Genomic DNA, 18994 nt, shown 5'->3' with positions numbered 1-18994 from the left:
TGGCCGTTTGTTTCAGAATTGGAAGATTTGTCGAAAGGAAGTTAATAGTGGTTACGGATTTGTAATTGAATTTGTATGCGTATCTAATTTACATTTATATAAAAATGAAGAATGAGGTAGGATAAAAGTTCAAGTTCAACCATCTGTACAACAGATGCTATGATATTAATTTGCAGGCAATACCGTAGCACTTGTGTGAAACATCTGTGCGTTACGATTTTATAAAGCTATGACATCTTTTAAGCCGCTAGGATAACGATAAAAATTCACAAGTATTTATAAAATATAATTTTATTAATATTAACGTGTTAATAAAAGATTTCGATTGATTAAATGCGGTTATTTCTCGAATTATAAAGATTTAAAATCAAAATATTATCAAAAATTGGTAGAATTAAAGTTTCATTAATTTATGTTAAACTCTGAAATTTTTGAATTTATACAAAATTTTAATATCTCTAGTTTTTATTATATCAATTACTATGTATATTATACGTTAAAATATTGAATATATTTTTATTAATATTTAAAATAACATATCAAATTATATTATTTCTCTCGTTCAATTTCTTTACCCTTAAGAAAGGTTAACATCTCCGGTATGGTCTAGTGGCTAGGATACCTGGCTCTCACCCAGGAGGCTCGGGTTCGATTCCCGGTACCGGAATTATTCCTTTTATTTTTTAAAACTTCTTCTTTTTTCCTTTTTAAAAATCGAGCAAATGCATAAATATTTTCGTTAACTAAAAATAAGAAATTGCAATTATTCGTAATATTAAACATTACAACGAATATTACGTATGGGATATCACTTATAAATCGCAAGGGTGAAAAATTGGCATAAAACGGAATGACTTACATCTCGTAACCAAGAAAGTAGAATTCGAAAGTAGACATTTCATCGAATAGAATATATTTGAGGGAAGGAACGGTTGCAGATTCAACGGTACCTTGACGGTCACGTTTCTCCACGCCCTGTGATTATTGAATATTTAACGTCGGTTGCACGACGTTTGACTTCCTGATCCGATCGTGCAAACCGTAATCGGCATGATCGTGCGATTTACCAAACGGGCTGAATGCCCTTTGTAGGCGAGATTTAGTGGCATCGATCCATACCACGTTACCCAATCTCTATAATATTACATTTCCGCTTTCCATTTCGTATTGTATCGTATCGTCATTGCACACCATTGAAATCGTGCGGGTACACAAGTATAAATAGACGTATTGCGTGTGTTGGATCTTGCGAGCAAATTAATGGCTGGATCAAGGCGCTATAATTCCATGGCAAGTGAGTTACTCGTGATAACTGTATGCTATTTTGATGGATAATACGATTTCATGCCAACTAAGTTATATAACTAATATATTTTGATCGGTAATAGACCGATATATCTGAGAGTTTGAACAATGCGTACAAATGGAGCAAAAATGATTTTATGATTGATGATTTGTCTGATGATTGACTGAACTGAATATCACAAAGAATGTCTTGTGTTATAAACAGATTTAAATATTGTTAAAATGAGATTATTTGAAATATTATTGTTAACGTGTTATTTTATTTTTAGATCCATTTCTTCAGAATATTTAGAATATCAATAGAATCAATTTTTTCAACAACAGTATAATGTGATATAATAATGATCCTTCGATAACAATGTACTTCGAACAATAATATAAAATTATTTATCGAATAGAACAACCAAGTTGGTCATGCAAAATAGTTTTGTTTAGGACAAATATAACCCATTCATTCACCCTTTACATTTGAATCAGTTGCCTATATTGATCTGGCGGGTAACCAACCGTGAAAGAATCGTGCACCAGTTTGTTTAATTCTGAATCCACAAGAAGCAAGAATTCCATACAATTCAATTGAGATTTTGCAAATAGCCAACATTATTTAATATTTTGCACAAACATTTTATCACAATCGATTCATATTCAATAAATTATTAAATTAGTATATATTATATGTCAAATTAAATGTTTCTTCAAAATTTCTATTTAATAGAATTTAATGGATTGATTTAAAAATTATATGCATCAAAGGGGAAAAAATATTTTTTAAATGAATTTTAAATAACAATAGCAAAGTTTATTAAATATCATAATATCATAATCTTTTTTTTTTTAAATAAAATTGAAATGCTAAGTTATGATATGTGGAAAAGTTTATTAATTAATAAGATCGAATGTCAAATTATTCAAACATTATTTCGAAGATATTAAATGGTTAATATATATTTATTCTCTCTAATGATGAACTTGTTTCACGACCACGGAAACAGCGGAAATAGCTGGTTTACCGCTCGAAATACATTCAAATGCGACTGATTCGCCATTCAAAGTTGAAATATAACTCGTGATGTTACTTATAGACGCTCTATGTGAATTGCATGTAAATCGAGGATGTATACACTAATTAAAAACATTATTAATTTTAACATTGATAAAACATTGATAATTAAATATTATATATCGTTTTTACGTTGATGAGGATATGAGATGTTTAATTCCTGAAGAACTTATTAAATTTTATGAAAATATGTGATAAATAAATTATAATTAATGAGATATTGTATTGAGATGTATAAAAATAATGTATAAAAAATCTTGAATAAATATGTAAATGTTTTGTGATATTTTATTTTTTATAATAATGACAACTTATTATTGATTATTATTAATTTGAAAAATTAACTAATTTAGTTTAATAATTTAAAAAAAAATTTTTTAAAGTTATATATATATATATTATATATAAGTGTTATACTTAAAACAAACTTCTCCCACCAAGATCCGGTATGGTCTAGTGGCTAGGATACCTGGCTTTCACCCAGGAGGCTCGGGTTCGATTCCCGGTACCGGAAAATTATTTTTTTCTCAATTTTTTCTTCTTTTTTTTGTTTCATTTTTTTTCATTTTTTAAACATTAAAATATTTATTATTATTATTAAAAAAAATTATTTAAAAATTATCATTATTTAATATGAAGAATATATATAAAATTTAATCATGTTCCAGCATGATCCGGTATGGTCTAGTGGCTAGGATACCTGGCTTTCACCCAGGAGGCTCGGGTTCGATTCCCGGTACCGGAAATTTATTTTTTTTCTTATTATTATAAATGTGCATTATTATTGTTCATACGTTACCTAACCCAAAAGTGGCACATTATTTAGAAAAATATTATTAATAAATGAATATTTTCATATAAAAATATATTCGTCTATATGTAATCGAAAAAAATCTGGAAAATATCACATTTTTAAATATTGCATATATTATTGAATGTATCATTGAAATTTTATATAAAAATATTAAAAATTGTGTTGTTAAATAAATTTTATCATTAATATCTCTTTAACAATTCAGTATCCCTTAAATTTTATGAAGAAAAAAAAATATATATATATACATTTGTGACGAAGAAAAAATTTTATAGTTTTATCATATTGCAATTAGAAATTTTAAAAATAAGAATAATTTACAAAGCTTAAAGACTTACTTGAAAGAAAGAGATCTTGGAGGGCCTGGGCTGCCTGACACAAAAGAGCCCATGTTTCGGCAGCGGCAAGTCCTGTTCCTCGCAGAGCAAGCACGTCTCCTGCTACTACAGCGAGACCAGGTCCTCCGTTCAAATCGGTTTGCATCCTGCATAACAAAAAAATAAAATTTTAGGATGAATACAATATTCTCTTTCTACCATTCTTTTCATCCCTATATCTTTCTCACTTCCACACATAAGACTTGGAACAATATTCCTCTTCTCTAAGGCAATCCATCCTTACATTTTCTTAAAAACTTTTCCAAACAATGAGTTCTTCGACACTTGATAGTTATCATATGACTTCGAATTCCTAACTGTCATTCGAGTGTCTGCACAATCTCTTTCAGTAGCTTTTTCAATGGCCACATGTAGTCTAATTGTGAGTCTTCACCATAAATCATTCTTTTATGGCTTTCGTGTTAATTGCTTCCGCCGAACGTTGAAATTCATCGTTGAAAAGTTTTATAATTTATAAATCTTTTATAATTTAATGAAATTTAACGTTAAAAGAAAAAATATTATTTTGAAGTTAAATTTTTCTACCTATATTGTGATACATATTATATTGATTTTTCTATCAATGTAACATTAAATTTCATTCATAGAAATTGATCTAATTATAAAAAGTATTGACTTTTTAAGCCGCAAAATAAATAAATAGACAAAAAGAAATTTAACATTAATTACGAAAAGCTCAAGCTCTGTTAAGATTTTATATATATAATTCCTTTCATTTGCTACGAAAGTTAATCTAATTACTTTGTCCCTTCTCTTATAATAAAATATACTTTCGTGAATTCTATAAATCTTGAAATAATTTAATTTAATCGCAACAAAATAATTCCTCATTATATCCAGTTTAATTCATATTATTAATCTCATTACAATCATTTTCGCAATAACATAATTTTCTCATTCAACTATTTTATTAAACATAATAATTTAATTTGAAATTTATTTAATACTCAACACTCTACTATAATTTCATATAGAATAAAAAAAGTTAAGAATTACTAATAACTTTTGTTTCCATGTAATAGTGTCTTTATAATTTTCCAGTTTTCACATGTATCTATTGTTAACAATGTTAAAGCGTGTCGATTAAACCACACATTCTTGGAGTTTCGAAACTGCATACTCTATAGTCCCTAACCCTCACGACGATTTAATGGACAAGTGAATTTTTGTAAATTCCAAAGATACATAAATTACGAGTTTAAAACCAGAACTAATTAATTTTTTAAACCATAAATTTAATTTGAATAAAATTTGAAACCAATTATATCCTTTATTCCTCGATTATCTCTGTCAATATAATTCTTTATCACAACACGTGATAAAGAAAACAAGTGGAACGAAACGGATCTTTAATTTATTGCATCGTGAAGATCCATTCGTTCAACCGATTGTTAGAAAAAGATGATTAAAGAATCACGAACACCGATCGAGATCAAATTAATTAAGAAAAGACCGCGTTTCGATCTCGTAAAGGCTGAAATGGAGCGGAAGCGAGGAGGCGAACAAAAGGGATTGAAATAATCGAAGCTCGTGGCCAACAAACCCGATACATCCAATATGCACGCCCCGGTCTGTTTACATTTGTTTGTTCTTGGCTGGCTGCTACGACACGTTGCTTCAATCCAGCTCAACCGTATTGTTGCCCAACTTGTTTCGTGCTAGACGAGGGCTTATTGTGTTCACGTTTGAAAAATCGATGAAGGATCTAGAAAGAAAAATTTTAAAAACCGACGAACGAACGAACGTTCTAGCACGTTGTGCTTGTGAAAGACTTTTATATTCTTGTCTGTGTTTGTTTGCTTTTTCCAACTTAAAAATTTTACCGTTTTAATTATCGGACGAGAAGCCATCAATTTTATATTTAATAAAAAGAAGAAAGAAAACTTGAAATATAATATTCGATTTTTAATTACGAATCACTTCCTTTTAATATTTTACGAAATTTTTATGTTTTCGAGTTTCTTAATTATTTTGATCAACTTTCATCGCGTTCCAAATTCGATTTAAATTTCAACAATATTTCCAAAATTTCATTAATTCAAGGATATAAAATTAATATTATTAATAAAACACGAGCACGTATAAACGTACTTTTCATATTACTCCATCATTATATCAAATATGTTTTCATTTTATATTACAGTCAATAAAAGTACAATGCACAATTTGAATTAATTTAAATTAAATATACACGCTCGTACTCGTTCCATTTCTATTTCCCGAAACGAAATATATAATCATTTTATAATTAACAACCGCTTAACATTTCATCCTAACTCTTTGAACCCAAGTCTTCTGAACACATTCGTGACATTATTACGAATAAACGTGACGAGTATACGAGTAAGGCGACTCGTATATGGCTTAAAGCTTCCTCCAATGTGTGGTCTTAACTCGAAATTGCTTTGGAGGATCCGTTTAGCTACTCTAGAAAATGCGTGTGTGTGTGTGTGTGTGTGTATGCGCATTTGTATATGTCGTTTCATGGAATAATTGAGAGTACGTATGCATTTGGGAAAAGCCACTGGAATGCCAACTGTGAAAGAGGAAACGCGTGAAATCGTTACGTGAGAACGATAATGTAAATTTATAATTGTATTTAATTTCTCGTCGCCATGCTTTGTTTAATATTCAAATTGTTTATATCGAATTTATCATGCATCTACAGGGATGATCTCGTTTCGATCGTTAATTATTATCTTATTTACCTTTTTGTGTACACACAGAATGATTTGATAAATTTCGTATTATCTCTTTACTTACTTTTAAAGAAAGTGGCAAAATTTTACGTATAAATAAATAGAAATATGAATGTATCAAAATTAGAAAAACACTTTCTGCTTGTCACGATAAAGGATAAATTTGAGTCTCGACAGATATTAGAAGTATAAATTGACTAAACTCTTAAGAGTGAATTTTGTAAAGATTTGGAGGAAAGATTCCAAGATCACTCGACGAATTCTAAGAAACACTTCACTTTAAGAGTGGATTCTTTTGAGAGAAAGTTTGAAGAAAGGATCCTAATTGTTTACAAAAGATCGGTTTTCTTCATAAAGAAAGTGATAAAAAAAAACCACTTAATAATTATGTTGTATATAGAATAATTATCCATCTCTATAAAGAAATTAACATACATTCCGTGGAAAAATTAAAATTAATGCTTTACAAATTTTTAATTTCGATTCCTACCGTGGTGAGATCGCGTTCATACGTAAAATTTCGATGCATCTCATCTTGTCTCGATGCAATTCGAGACGTCCGAAATAGAGAGTAGATCCGTAGATCGAAAATGAAAACTCGGTTGGACCGATCGATTTTTAATCAAACGCAGAGAGCAACCTTGCATTCGCCAGTAACACGGTTGAGAGACAATCGACAGGTAACCCGATCGGTGTGAAATAATGGATGTCGACCAAGTTGCTATCTTTTGCTACAAAACTGATATCCTTTTATCGATATTTCGCGGTTCACCGTTTATTCGCTGCAAAATTCCTTGAATAATTTTTCCATCCTTTTCAATTCCAATTAAAGAAATAGAAGATTAATCAGGTAGAAATTTTTTTTCTCTCGGTTTGATGCATAAATTTTCCAAAAATATCCAATCCTTTGCGTTGAACATAGGTAAAAAAAAAAAAAAGAAATAGTTATTTATATTTTCTTTCTACGAACAAATATCATTTTATTCTATTAGAAATTATTACAAATACAAGTATGCATCAATACAATGCCTACAATTCATCTCTTAATATCAACAATTACTCGACTTAATTAATTACTATTACGTGTCACGACAATTTTAATCTCGATCGATCGAGAAAATTAATCGCCAAACAATTTGATGCAGCCCAACCTTGACCAACCCGACGAAACGTATTCGACCAGCGACCAGCCTATAAATAACGACCAACTAATTCATAGACCCCCCTCTCCTCTCCTCCCCAAACTTTCGCGACAATCGTGAATCCTGCAGGCCGGATAAACTTTCGATCAAGGAAAAACTTTTCCACCGATACCGATCATCCATTCTTCTTTCCGTGTATTTGCTTTAAATGCAAATGCTGGAAACTTATCGTGCAATCCTCCCCCTCCCCTCACACTTTGAAATTCCTAGGTCGGGCCCTCGGTATTTGCTCGTCAAAGAGAGGGAGAGAGTCTCTCTCTCTCTCTCTCCTTGCCCCATCGGGGATAATTCCTTCTGCTCGAAGGATCCGGGCAAACTTTCCCCAAGTATTACCTCCCTCGCGACAAATATGTCGCGAGGAACTAATTCCTCCCCCTCCCCTTCTACCCCGCCTCGCTCCATCCTCTCGCTTTCTCTCGCCAAAGAAAATATCCTTCGTATCCCCGATAAGGGATGAACGTCGGTTATAACGCATCGATTCGTCTCGAACGGGGGTGAAGATGAAGTTACGCCATCGTTCTCGAGATGTTATGAACAAGTTAGAATAGATTGTACAGAGACGGTGAATATTTGGCATAGAGTGGAAAATAAATATTGGATACAATTGTTGAAATAAATTAATTTTCTTGAAAATATTAGCGGAACGTAGTACGTTGAGGCTTAAATATTTCTGAAGAAATGGTGTATAGATAGAAATGGTGTAAGAAATTTTTCCTTTGTGAATTTTAATTTTGATTTTAGATTATGAATTATTAGCAGGGGAGAATGTACGGTGTAAATATGGATTCTAAAATGCGGAGGAAATGACGAATAATTTTCTTATGAAATTTATAAATATTGTTGTATAAATTGTTTGTAAAAACGTTATATATTGTGTATGATTGAATTGGAATTGTTGTGCTAATAATTTAGCAATAAACTTGAGAGATAGAAATATTAAAATTAAAAGAAACGTTTCAATTTTTCTGGTTTAAAATAATTTCAAAATAATAAATTTTGAAATAAATCTCATTAATTCTTTGTTCAAAATTGAATTAAGATTATAAAAATAGATATCAAAATGATGATGATATATCTGTTTCTCTCGGAATATTGTATAATTTTCAATGGAAATTTATCATGAGAGAAATCGAGGGCCGTTAATTAATATAAAATTCAATATCTCGCACCGGGTGTTTATTAATTTTTAACTGGCTGGATTTTTTAAGCGACGGCTGCTAGCGATTCGAAACAATGAAATTTTAAATAAGTATTAAATTACCTCTGAACTTTCATTTTCACAATTAAATTAAACAGTATAATCAACAGTATTTTTGTCAACGCATAAAATATTTCCCTCTTCCCAAAATACAATTGAAAAATATATATTTCCATCTAAATATAATTAAAACTCATTGTTATACATATTTTATATTTGAAAAAGTATAATTAAATAATGTCAAAATACAATTTGTTTTAAAATATAAATATATTCAATAACAGAATCGTATTTTAAAAAAATTAAATATCATTTTAAACACATATTACATATTACATTATTACACATATTTGTATGAAACGCAAACGTTCTCTGACAATTAATTATTTTATACTCTGAAGTATTTTTATTAACTTATTCTCATTATTTTAATGAAAAAAAAAATCAATAACCAAATTATGTTTCTTGTCTGTATCTACGTATTGATTAAATATAACACAATATGTACGTATTTATATAGTTACACCGATAAACCGGACTTTATTACATCCGACAAATTACAGATCCTTTCGCGATCAAGCAAATACACGATACTGACATAACTGGGTCATCGATCAGCCGATGTTTAAAGGAGATTGGAAGATTATTCAATTCGAATTATGCGAATTCTAAACTTGTCCAATCTGAAAATGCGATTCCAGCGGATGGAAAGCCTGCGAATTTTCGTTTCGATAAAAATTTCCAGAAAAATATATATTTATTTTTCTCCAATTTAAGATAATTTGTAATAACCATATAATAATATTTAATATTTTTAGAACAGTTATTTGTAAATACGAACGAAGTGAAATAAAGGACATTATTATACTTTTAAAAAAATAAATTTAATTACTTAGATTTATTCCACGTATACTAAATAAATTGAATGAAATGTTGTAAAAGTTTCGAAACGTTGATAAATGAAAAAAATTAATTTAATTCGTACACAAATTTTCAATAAATAAATTTAACATCGTACAAACAATTATACAAAATTAAGAATAATGGAAATTCTAATGGAAAAAAAAAAAAAACAAATAGAATCAAAAATATAATCGAAATAATACATAACAATTTTTATAATTTCGAAATATACCCAACCACAATTCTATATTCTATTCTACCAAAATATTTTTGAAAAGTAATGGTTTAGAACGATAATCAATATCCTCTTTCTTATCGATCAAAATACTTATCAAAATACAAAGCATCATCATCAATCCAGAAGAATAATTCCAATCAAATTTCGTTAAACGATTCCTTGTAATTTTTTTTTTTTAATAAATCCTCCAGACCTTCCAGTAACGCAATATCAAGAACGTATCGGAAAAATTACAGTAGACGGCCCGCTGGTTATTCGATTACCGCCGATCCGAAGATGGAACGGGTTGGAACTCTCGTTGATCGACTCGTCCCTCGATGAAATTTCGCGGAATTAGGCGAGGCACTCTGATGCCGCGCCATTAACGGATTGTCCTCTAATTGAACACCCCCCTCTCTCTCTCTCTCTCTCACGACTGCTAACGACCGTGTTGCCATGATTTTAGCCCAGTCGAGTTCGCATTCCAAACTCCCGAACGAACCGGAAATTTTTCGTTCCTCGACACAGGAACACTGTCCACGATTCCACGTGATCCCGGACCTATGCTCATCGTTGGATCGATTATCGTCGATTTGACGCCGCGATCGGTTTGAAAATGAATAATCGCGAAGCGATCAGTCCGATCTTTCACCCAAAGAACGGAGTTATTATCGTTCGAAGTTAAATGGAAGAATGTTTCAAACTCGTGTTTGCATTCGTTTGTACTTTTTGGGATATTTGGATATTACGCGCAGAGGTAAGAAGGAATAAGGAAAGTCTTTGGTTTGTATTTGATAATATTTATACGTTATAGTTGAGGATATGTATTTCTCGAATTTAATATTTTTTTCTGTTGATCGTTTTTCTTTAATATTTCCATTGTAATGTGTAATTTTATTAGGAATTTCGATAATTTTGGATAAAATATTTTTCTTCGAATTATTTAAAGAGGAGGAGGGTATCAAACCACGGGGGGGAAAAAAAGGTGACAATGATTCTGTTATCCCGTTGTCGGTGAAATCCGATCTCGTGAAAATTCGTTTCAATCAACACCCGATTCATTTAATTACGAATTAACTCGTGCAGAATCGCTGAGGTGGTTAAATAGATGAAACTCTTTTTTTCTCCAATCAACGAGAATGAAATAAATTTACATATACAATCATACAAATTAATCCACGCGGATGAAATGCAAACCTCGAACGAAATTGTTTTATAGTTTCTCGTTTTTTAGAATCTGATTGAAAAATATCTCAACGATCCAATAAAAACATCTAACATCGCAGAAAGTGAAAATTGAATTAAATTCCTATTGAATTTAATGAAATCAGTCTTCCAGTCGAGGCGAAATTAAATTTAAATTGTAAGAAATTATTTTTTCACGATATAATATACAGGAGAGTTATTTATATTTCAATCTTCATCTTGTTTTTAATTTTTCTAAAATAAAATTAAAAAAAAAAAAAAAGAAAAAATACAAAAGCTACAATATCATAAATATTATAATATAATAATTAAAAAAATAAATAAAAATTATTTTATGATTTTTGATTAACGAGGAAATACATTTAACTCAGAACTATAGAGATCTGCGGTTTAATCGTATCACATATTCGTTCAAATATTCATCGAAATGCAAAAGATAACGATATTAGCGTCAGCAGTATCCCTGAAACCAGATGGAAGCTCGGTCAAACATTAAATCGGATGTATATCGGTCAGTCAACAGGAATTTAAATTTCAGCTTGAAGCGATCGTTGCTTCGATCAAATATGAAAAAAAGAAAAATCACTGGATGGATCCATATCCAGTGCCGACTTGTCACGGACTTGTTCGTCATTTCGAGTGATCGTTTCGAGAGAAAAAAAAAAAAAAATAGAAGAGAGACAAAAGTAGGAGAGGACACATATAGCGACGAATCAATTGTAACGCAACGATCAAACGAGTGCGATCCACTCGAATCATTCCACGTGAAATCACACGAGATCCGATGGATGACGATGGATTATTTGCAAATTTGCGGCTGTTATCCTTCTAATCTCTGAATATTAATTTGGGACGGTGGCAATTTGAATAATGATGGCATTGAGGATTAACATTGTAATCCTGCATAATCTATTGAAATATAGAATTTGTACGGAACAGTGACAGATATTAATCAATTTTGATTTGATCGTTATGATCTTTGATGGAAAAATAAAATTAAACGATAAAAATATATGCAAAATTTTATGGTTGTGAGTTTTTTCTTAAAAGTGTTATTGAAATTGATATATTAATTGTATTAATTTCGTGAAGCTATATTTACACATGATGAGAAACGAGAGACAATTTTTATTTTTTTTTTTTTCCTATGGGATGATTTGAAAAGAAGCAGTGTTATGATTAGAAATCTTTCACAGCAGGTGAACTATTATAGTTGGTAAGAAGATCTATTGTAGAGACTGATGGTTTGGCAGGTTTGAAAGGGTTGATTTATGGGGTGACCTGTATTATCGCGGTCTGGCAGCCTTACAAATCCTGGGTTAGAAGGCCACCATATGTTGGACGCAACATGAAATTCTATAATTCATTCCTTGAATTTTGCAATAAATAAAAGGAGTAGAACAAAATGAAATAAGTATTTATTTTAAAAAAAAATGTAATTATTTTATTAAATATTTTTTAAATTCAAAACATTTATATATAATTAAGAATGATATTTTTAAAAAGTACACGTAGTATAACAATTGATATTTTTTAAAATTTTAAAGAATTTATATTTATTTCGATTTGAATATTTGCATCGATTTCGAGAAAATTCAGGAGAAATTTATAGTATCGCGGAGTTAATATTTGAAAGTTGGAGAAAAAATGATAACTTTTGCAACGTATAGAATAAATAGCTTCTCTCTTTCCACGATCAGCCAATATTACAGCTTTCACTGCAAGTTTCTGTACGTATAGAGGTATGTATACACACCATATCTTGAAGGAATACTAGGAAAAGAGATTTTCCTTGAAGGAAAAATGTAAAGCGATCTTAAGAAATTTTCACGATATTCATGAGATAAAATTCAAGAGATTGAGCTTGTTTCTCTTTTGATGACAGCCTTCCTTTTATCCTTAAAGGATATTTTAAGAAGGAAACGAATTCAACAGCTGAAATGTGGATTTTCTAAGAATAATAAGTTCTTTATAAACTGAAAAGAAGAAAGAATGTTATCGATATCTTGAAAAAAATTCCTTTTCCCAAAAAGTTTAGAAAACACTTCGATATTTTCACTTCATATTTTTAAAATTATTCTACAGCTTGTGCAAGTGACATCTTGACTTCCCAAGTTTATGACTGGAAACTAAACAAGAGAGGAAACAATTGTTATTGATGCATTTGAAAGCTTTTGATTCGACAAACAATTCAAAAAAGATATAAAATGAAATATCTGTTGTAAAGTTTGCTTAGTTGTTGCGTGTAAACGTCGAATATATCATAAAATGAATGGATATTTGGTGTATGAATGATATGTGCACACATACATTTTATATCATGCGGTTACATAAACAAATAACAAATAAAAAAAAATTTATATTCGAAAATACGACCATGTAAAAATTTGTAAAATATTAAATTGAAATGAAATCGTAAATTATAATTCGTATCAAATATAATTTAATTCCTAATACTCGAAATTATAAATATTTTTATTTATCGAATTTATTTATCGAAGAATTTTCTAATTTATTTAAAACAAATACGTGATCCTTTACATATATATATAATTCCAATCAATTGAAATCGATTTAAGTTAAATTCAATTGGTCTTGATTAATTTAGCAGATTTAGATTGAAGAATGAATCACGTACAACACAATGGAATAAAAAAGACGCGTGACGAAAAAACGAATACGCAATAACTTGTTGGGAACACAGAAGCAAATGTTACGGTGAAAGATCTTTGGAGTGAGTTCAGAGTGAAAGAGACTGGTGGAGGATGTTGCGGAGTGCACAGAAGGTATGAAAGTACATAGTTACCGAGAGAAGGGCGTGGAAAGGGTTAAAGAGCACGATATGTACCGTTTTAGTTCTATACCTGAAACGTTACGGTATATTTCTTCACACTTTTCTTGTGGGTTGTGCAAAAAAAAGAAAAAATGGCTTTTAACATCAGTTAGAAACTGAAACGATACGCTATCATAGAAAGAAATATGTTACTGTGCCTCTTCAAGTTTTTTTTCCAAAGGAAATTTCTTTTATAAAGTTGGAATTTTATTTGAAAAATATCGAGAAACACGTAAATGAAGTTTACGTGAACTTTTATTAATATTTGAAAGTTAAATTTAAATGAAGGAAGACTCCGTTTTTATTAAAGACTATTTTATAAATAGTTTCTTTAAATATTGTTTTTACTTCGATGGTATTTTTTTTAGAGATTATTTTAGAAAAAGAATTCTAAAATAAACATAATTTTTATATTTAAAAACACTTAAAAATTCCATTGAATCTTATTAAAATTGGTAAAACTTTAAACCGCTATAACTTCGAAAATAATGACTTCTAGTCAACGAATGATTCATCATTGGAAGCACAATAGCTTGCCCTTTAAAACGCTTTTTAGTTTATTTCGATACGATTTCCGGTTCCCGAAATATCATCGTGTAAACAAACAGATAATTTTTAATCGTTTTCCTTAAACCCGATTAAACCCTATTAAAATTAGAAAAACTTTGAACCGCTATAACTTCGAAGATAATGACTTCCGGTCAACGAATGAACGATCATTAGAAGCGCAAAATCTTCCCCTTTAAAATACTTTTTCACTTATCTCGATACGACTTCCGGTTCCCGAGATATCGTCGTGTAAAGAGAAAGGTAATTTTTAATCGTTTATTATCTCTATCCTTGTCGCTTACTCGGATCTCTCGCTCGCACCTCGTCTCACTGACCTATCTCAAACTTCAGACAAGCGACAGACGCGATTCCTGGAAAAGCGTAGTACGCGATTCCTGGAAAAAATGTAGGTCATGGATCCATTCATAATCTCCGCGTTGTTTTAAACGGTACGGACACTTTGAATTCTTATATCTCGGCAACCGATTGAGATATCGGGATAAAACAAAAAGCGATTTCAATGGTATGGTTTTCTCTATCTTTTGGCCAGATTTTGGTGACAAAATTTTTAATTTTTTGTAACGTTTTTTTTCACAGGAAAAGCTTTATTTATTTATTTATTTTCTTTTTTAACTGGACTCACCTTAAACATTGTCGATCGGCGAGTCGTAACGCGGCGGTGTTCTCGCCGTGATGATCTCATACGGCGCGAAATCATGTGCTCGAGTTGCGGGCAGATAATACACGAGGCAGGAGACCCCGACCAGGAACAGGAAAAACAGGAACACGAGATCGAACATCAGCAGGGAGTTGAAGGTCATCAGCTGCATCGTGCGCGTACAACTTTCTCAACCATTACACACATATACACACGAATCCTCACGCAAGCGCGTTCTCTCAACCCACCGACTGAATTTTCTTTCACCTTGAACTTCTATTATTCCTCCTAGTATCACCAAATGTTTCTTCCTCGTCGAGATGAATTTCTAAATTTAAACTGCGACACCTTTGTAGGAGAATATTTTTCTTTTTTATTTTTACTTGTCATGATTCGAAATAATTAAATTTGAACATAATAATCCGTTTGATAGATGGAGTGAAAAGTAACTAATTTTAAAAAAATCGACGTTTCATGAAAGATGTATCTAAAATTAGGGTTAGTTTAATGAATCTTTTTTATTTTTAAAAGATCTATCATGTCATATCTTCTGAATTATTTTTAGACAAACAATAGATTGGAAATTAATATAAAAGAAATAAACGATAAATTGATGATGAATAAATCATAAATTGCATATTAATATTTTTCAAGAATTTCAACTGTTTTTGGTTAACTCTCTCGAGAAAGTTAGATACTCAGGAATTTCAATAGACATTCAAAATAACCACAATCGGTTAAAATGCAACAGTTCAACTGCAAATCGAACTATAATTGGATTTTCCGGAGGTTATCGATATCAAGTTGTGCCTGAATCATTAATACCACGTTATAATGGGCTATTTGTGCATAGTGAATTATGATATCGATTGGTGGTGAATAGTGATACTTTTACGAAATTAATGCAACACAATGGATCGATAATAAATTCGAAGATAAATTCGAATTCACAATTCCCCAAAACATGCATAATTTACATATGGATCCGTAATATTAAGCGCAATCATATTTTAATCCTTCGTATTTTGACATTTAATACGCTAAAATATACGTTAAGATAATTATTTCTGAGAATTAATAACAAATTACAATTTCTAATTTACTGTAATAATGAATTTAATCATTTAATGATAAAATACTCAACAATTTATTTATTCACATAACAGGAATAATAAAAGATCGACGAGAGATACGTTTCAAAATACGTTACAGAGAACTTTTGAGGGGACACTTCAATTTTGAACGTCCAATACACGTTTGATAGAACGTGAAAGAAGAAGATTTCGATCTTTCGAAACACAATAGATCCGAGCCATTAGTTGCAATGACAGTGATATGGCGAAAGAGCGAAACGTTTAAACGCGGAAGACCGTATCGACATTGGCGATTAGATGTATCTAATCTGTGGAAAAAGATTTCTTTGTCACAGAAAAAAACAAGAATCGTTTTCAAACGAAGAATATTTTCGCGCAATTATAATTTTCAAAATTTATTTTTACCCACGTATGGGAAACACGTTCGTTCAAATATTAGCACAAATATTACAATCGACACAATTTTCTTCTTTTCGGGGAGCAGAAGATGGAATTAAATTAATCACGTTCAATTAGCAGCAAATTGTACTCGAGAATTTATTAATAACTGGCAGGAAACTTGGTTTATTTTCCCGGCAATCCGAAGAAAAATGTGCGACTTCGATCGACATCTTGTCGAACCACTTGACATTATTTCACCGACGTTCAACGATCTCTATTTCTGATTCCCTTATTCACGCGAGGTTGGCGTTAAGGTTAACTAATTTCACAGAATTTATTTTCCAATTTGTCAAAGAAGATAAACATATTCATAAGAATAATTTATCATTAATTTGTATTCAATCGTTTCATGTAAAAATAAAATATGCAATCCTTGAAAAGATTTTCCATCGTGTATTTGATATATTAATTTGTAATTCAATTTATATAAAACTTGATTATCAATTATTTTATACAATATACGTAACAGTTAAACAAAGGAATAGTAATTTTTCCTCTACCTATAATTTATATATTTGTCAATTACTATTGACAGAGATACTGTTAAATCACTAATTAATGAAACTGTCATTAACAACTGCGTCATGGTTGATTTAGCTGTGCCCGTTCGAATCATTTTCCACTTACGCATAGTGAATACGAACCGATCTTCATCGGGTTTATATCGAGAGAGGATTGGCGGAAATTTACGGGATGACATAATTTCCGTCGCGGAAGCCCGCGTTTCAAAAGATAAATTCTGCCTGCCGTTGATCGGAACTCGCCCTGAAAATTTGCAAATCACTTAACGTGGAACATTGTGCAAGTGTTCCAAATATCGAAGATCGAATTGTTTCTGTTTCGCGTCGTGATGAGATAAATTTTCATTATAAGTCTTACAAATATAGATACGTGTATTCTATACACATCTTCAGAAATATGAAAGAATACGTTTTGAATTTTCATTTTTCTTTATTGTTTTCATTCTCATCGTCTGTAATTTCGATTTGATATATCTAGAAAGATAAGCATTATACATTTGATGAATACGAATTACATTGTGGTAATGGAACGTGATGTTCGATTATTCCATTCGACGTAATTTTACGTATTACAGTTCGCCAGAGGCGATTGTAGTTTGCATTAAAATAACATAAACATATCACATATTATATCGTATAATTAATCCAATATAAATGGGAACGAATGAGAGGAGATTAAATATTCTCGTTAATTTTTCTAAAAAATTCTTTGTCGTTCAAAACTTCAACAACATTCGTACGATAATCTCAATTATCCAAATTTTTAATAAAAATCTCGATCAATAAATATCTCTTAACTCCAATCCATTAGATTTGCTTTAGCTACAGATCGTTGTTATACGCGTTTCCTGCAATTGACACGAGTTGCAATGGATTTGTCGATATAAGGGCTCTATCAAGGCTTCTACATTAACCTCATTGTATTATATTCAGGAGCACCAATACATCTGCATCTGCATTTAAAACGTTTAACTACTTGCGAGATTATACTTATACACATTCCCAAAATGGAAGAAAGGAAAAAATTTGTAATATCATCATATCGAAAATAACAAATAAAATCTTTCAATCGCGTTAAACCTCACGTTCGACTTTTTCCTCTATATAAGTAGTTTCGTCGAACGACGAGGCGACTAACCCCAATATTACGCGAGGAGTTACGCGAGAAATCGAACGATCGTGTGGACACACTGTTCAACAAGAGGAAACGAAAGAGAGAGAGGGAGGGAGGGAAAAAAGAGGACAAGGCGGTTTACGTTCAAGAGTTGAGACAGATATAGACCGTAAGATAAACGACGTATTACCGACATAAAGCAACATCCTCGATGTCGTCGTCCGTCCCTGTCAACTTGCTCCTGTTCCTCTGTATCTCTTCTTTGCCATAGTCTCTATTCTCGTACGCTAAGAGAGACAAGGAGAGAACAAGAAAGAGAGAAACGAAGCTGAATTTCTGAAGAATTGACAGAAATGTATCATGTACATGATCGATATCGATTTTTGAAAATCGAAGAAACGTTACAGGATCGTAAATAGGAAAATAAACTTTGAATTTCAATATTTGATGTCCGCGTAATTCCCTTCTTGAATCGAAAATTCTTGTACAAAAAAAATAAATCTCTCGAGAAAATTCAAATATTTATTTTTATTGCTTCAAATTGAGATGTAAAAGATTAAAGGATAATTGGGATGGAGAGAAAAATGTTACAGTTGGCATAAATTTCAATCCAAATTTTTAGAGAATAATGTTGCACAAAGAGGTTAATCTAAAATCTTGGTCCGACTGTCTTTTCCTCAAGGCAGGAGGTAGATAACAAGTTGAAAAGTTAGAGGAAATCTGTTCGAAAGTAAAATAACCTCTTTCTTTATTCTTTATTCTCTCCAAGCCAAGTGCAAATA

At 30.9% G+C, this 18994-nt stretch overlaps 1 protein-coding gene, 1 long non-coding RNA gene and 3 other non-coding genes across 6 annotated transcripts in view; 4 read left to right on the top strand and 1 right to left on the bottom strand.

The window, feature by feature from the left end:
- Positions 1 to 18994, bottom strand: part of LOC107995645 (uncharacterized) — a 96164-nt gene that overhangs the window by 44923 nt on the left and 32247 nt on the right. Inside the window, exons 2-3 of one of the 2 annotated variants that reach the window (XM_017053281.3) lie at positions 15028 to 15390; positions 3518 to 3663 (exon numbers count right to left, since the gene is read on the bottom strand). In XM_017053281.3, the coding sequence (XP_016908770.2) occupies positions 3518 to 3662 (145 nt within the window). In that variant the 5' untranslated portion in view covers position 3663; positions 15028 to 15390. The remainder of the gene's footprint in view (positions 1 to 3517; positions 3664 to 15027; positions 15391 to 18994) is intronic. The other variant, XM_017053280.3, reaches the window with a different exon arrangement.
- Positions 1 to 18994, top strand: part of LOC114577240 (uncharacterized) — a 107753-nt gene that overhangs the window by 79147 nt on the left and 9612 nt on the right. The gene's annotated exons all lie outside the window — the stretch shown is intronic.
- Positions 596 to 667, top strand: Trnae-cuc (transfer RNA glutamic acid (anticodon CUC)). The gene has a single exon. It is a non-coding gene; the product is annotated as a tRNA-Glu (tRNA).
- Trnae-uuc (transfer RNA glutamic acid (anticodon UUC)) lies at positions 2808 to 2879 on the top strand. The gene has a single exon. It is a non-coding gene; the product is annotated as a tRNA-Glu (tRNA).
- On the top strand, positions 3039 to 3110 carry Trnae-uuc (transfer RNA glutamic acid (anticodon UUC)). The gene has a single exon. It is a non-coding gene; the product is annotated as a tRNA-Glu (tRNA).

The sequence above is a fragment of the Apis cerana genome, linkage group LG4 (assembly GCF_029169275.1).
Source record: "Apis cerana isolate GH-2021 linkage group LG4, AcerK_1.0, whole genome shotgun sequence".
In the NCBI taxonomy this organism is placed as follows: Eukaryota; Metazoa; Arthropoda; class Insecta; order Hymenoptera; family Apidae; genus Apis; species Apis cerana.
The sequence above is the reverse complement of the archived record's forward strand: the minus strand, read 5'-3'. Positions and strand labels throughout refer to the sequence as shown.